Raw genomic sequence first — 3,485 nt, forward strand, 5'->3', positions numbered from 1 at the left:
TTAAATAGTCCCAACAGAAACAACAATAGTGTGAAAACTGAGATGCGGTCTTTAGCAGTGAAAGAAAAAAATAGAGGGGAATCAGAAGGAATTTCCATCTATATAACTTGGACACGGTGGGTAAATATATACCACTTGTTATAACAGGAACTTGAAATTTATAGCTTGTAGTATTTTGTCCGCAGACTCTTGCTTGGTTTCAAAATATTGGCGCCGTAATTGTCTGCAGATGGAAAGAGACGCAGCTGTTGGCTTGGAGAGGTCTGTCAGAGCCGAGCCGCTCCTCTCTGAGAGCTGGAGATCAGCACTTTGATTAAAAGACTTTCACACTTAGAAATATGTCAGCCACTGGAAGAAGATCATATTGATAATGCAAGAGAACTTGGAAGTCCTTGCTATTCTTTGTCATTTCAAAATAATTCTAACCAGATTTGAAATACTACATGAAAACTGATACAATATTTTGAATTTGACTATGTGTATTATTTATTCCATTAACTCAGGGTGTGATTTATATTCCACAGCGTGCAATATTTTTCAACATTATTAGTTCTGATATTGTACAGCAGTGTATTTTTCTGCTATGCTTACATATTTTAAATGGGTTTGTAACATGAAACAGATATTAAGTGCGGACAGCTTTATACACATCCCTCCATGTAGGCCTGCTGGCAGAAGCTAAAGAAATAAATACTGTATACTCATTGTCAATCACAATTATGCATTTATAAATAATCCTCTTCTATACATACGTATAGGATTCCTTTTTAGGAGCTGTTTCTGGTCCAGGTCCAGAACATTCCACCTTAAACCCTCTTTTATTAAATTCAAGGAGGTTGATGTAAATTATTTTGGATTAAACTGTCGCACAGCCCAGTGGGTCTCGACAAATAGCTGTCACCTGCCAGGATTTGAGGGGTTTGTTAAAATATCACATTAGGCTGTTTGTCTACATTATTGCTGTCTTGTTGAAATGGAAGTCACAATGTTGACATGTTCTGTTTGGCCGAATATGAGGCTCGGTCATGCTGTGTAGAAGAGTGAGTGGAAATTGTTTTATTTATTCAAAGGGGGCAGATCCACAGACGTTTTCTAATGTATGAGTACCAATATAAACAGCTCCATTTATTATTTCACTGCTCGTTTATGTTTTTGCTGTTTCTAACATGGTTTTCTTTGTGTATTCAGTGGTGCCAAACAGCACAAAGCAAGCTGATGAGGAGAGGAAGTACCGGGACTGTGCCGACCTCTACCAAGCGGGTTTCCAGAAAAATGGAGTTTACACTATCAACATTAGCCCACAAGAGACTAAAAAGGTAGGAATTCTGATTTCAGATCAGCTATGCTGGAGTAATACAATGTCAAGAGGTAAACGCAAAGGCACAATTTGAGAAGTTTCAGGATCAAGATTTTACAGTGGTCATGAAGTGGTGACCCAAATTATACCTTAAAGTCCTCTGTCTTTGGCACAGAAGTCACATAAAAATCATGCCTGCATAATATCAAGAAGACCACAACATTTCACATGAGATCGCACACAGTTAAAGAATCATTTATTTTATTTTATATTTAATTTAATTTGATGTATTTTTAATGTTATTTTATTTTTTGCACTTTTAATTTCTTTTACTGCTCATTTTATTTTAAATAGAAGTGAAAGTAATTGCAACATTGGCTGCATTTATTTATTTACTTGGCTGCAAGTAAATAAATTGGCTGCATGTACCGCTTTATTTACTACGTTTTACAGCTTTTATTTTTTACTATTTTTATTCATTTTTAATTATTATTTTAATTTAGCATCGTTTTCTTGCTATCAGAACAGACCTACAGCCCATTTTTGATCAATTGTATTACATCAGGAAGCATTTAGAGGTTATTTAAAAATAGTTCAACCCCCCAAAAATGACAATTGTCTTCATTTATGAATGCTCATATTGTCCAAAAACTGTATGACTGTAGGTTTTTTTTCTGTGGAGCACAAAAGAAGAGATTTTGAGAAAACTGTTTGTTTACCAAGAAACTTCAAATGATCTTGTTTTGACAGGAATTCACACAGGATGCATTGTATATGTTTTTGTCAAGTAGCCTAAAAATGTGCTAGTGTACATGTGGTAACATAAATGTGCTCATTTTGCTTGAGTCAGAAATCAAAATGGCTATTATGTAGACACCAACAAAAGTCATTTTTAAGGGTCAGGTGAGGTAGAAGTGCACATTATCACATGAATGTGTGTGAAAAAGGCTGCATCCGTGAATGTACATATTCTGTCCCTGAATTTCTGGTTTTGGTGTTGCTCCAGCCACCGATACTGGATTAATTGCAACCAGATTGGTGTGTGTGTGTGTTCAGCTGGGTGTGTATGAGGTGACCACTGCTTTCTATCCAATGTGCTAGATTACAGCCAGGTGTCCCTGTGTGCCACAGCTTTGATCTCAGGCCTGCTACTTGACCTCTCCACTAATCACTGTTTGGAGAGGTCACTAAGCTAATGGGGGTATCTGTTGTTGTTATAAGGATATACAGATCCATAAGGTCAAGATAAATGGCTTGTGGTATTTCTGTCCTTGTATATATATATTTCTATGTGTGTGATGTGCATGTCTGTTTCCAAACAGGTGTACTGCAACATGGAGTCTGCGGGGGGAGGCTGGACGGTGATCCAAAGACGTGAAGATGGTAGCGTGGACTTCCAGAGAGCATGGAAAGAATATAAAATGGTACGTAGCCAGGTTTCTTCCCACTAACCTCTGTTTCACTCTCTCTGTAACAGTGGACATGATCTTCATCTTTCTCATTTAAGCAACGCATATGGGTGATATATCTTCTCTGTTCATCTGTTTTTGATTTAGACTCAAAAGAGTGAAGGATAACCATGACACCCCATAGAGTAGGAAACAGACGAGTCAAATGAGATGATGGGATTCTCCCTGAGCTTAGGAATGATAGTTTGCATGTAGTTGCATGTTTTATATTCTTAAAACAAATAAGCAGTATTATATACAAAAGTTATAGTGAAACTGTGAAATCAGTGCTGGCTTTGTTGTTGCCGCAACAGGCTGAAACGTAACACTCGTTATGAATATCAAATAAGCTTAATCATACTTTTTGACATTATTTGTAAAGATGTGATGTGGTATTGCATTATATGTTGATATGACTAATCAATTAGTTCTAGCGCTACTGTTGACTAAGAAGAAAGTTTACATGTAAGCCAGTTACACATCCTGCATCCACCCATAGATTTTTATGTGCATTTTGAGATATTGCATTAAAAAGTGCAGGGTGGAAACACAAAGATGCAAAAAAAAATAATAACAAAACAAAACAAAAGTTACATGCAACATACAAATTTACATCCAATTTATTTGTTTTTTTTTTATCATTATTTCCAATATTTTTTTCGGTTACACTTTATTTTAAGGTGTCTTTGTTTCACTGTAATTATACATTTAAGTACTGAGTAATATTAATTAGCTACATG

At 36.0% G+C, this 3,485-nt stretch overlaps 1 protein-coding gene across 1 annotated transcript in view; it reads left to right on the forward strand.

Moving 5' to 3' along the window:
* The window catches only part of LOC107578304 (angiopoietin-1-like), a gene marked incomplete at its 3' end in the record, with an annotated part of 7,009 nt that extends 4,288 nt beyond the window's left edge, over positions 1 to 2,721 (forward strand). Inside the window, exons 2-3 of the mRNA XM_016264271.1 lie at positions 1,189 to 1,316; positions 2,620 to 2,721. Coding sequence (XP_016119757.1) covers positions 1,189 to 1,316; positions 2,620 to 2,721 — 230 coding nt within the window. The remainder of the gene's footprint in view (positions 1 to 1,188; positions 1,317 to 2,619) is intronic.
* Between the last annotated feature and the right edge of the window lie 764 nt (positions 2,722 to 3,485).

This window comes from Sinocyclocheilus grahami, unplaced genomic scaffold (genome assembly GCF_001515645.1).
Source record: "Sinocyclocheilus grahami isolate Dianchi unplaced genomic scaffold, SAMN03320097.WGS_v1.1 scaffold9664.1, whole genome shotgun sequence".
NCBI lineage: Eukaryota > Metazoa > Chordata > Actinopteri > Cypriniformes > Cyprinidae > Sinocyclocheilus > Sinocyclocheilus grahami.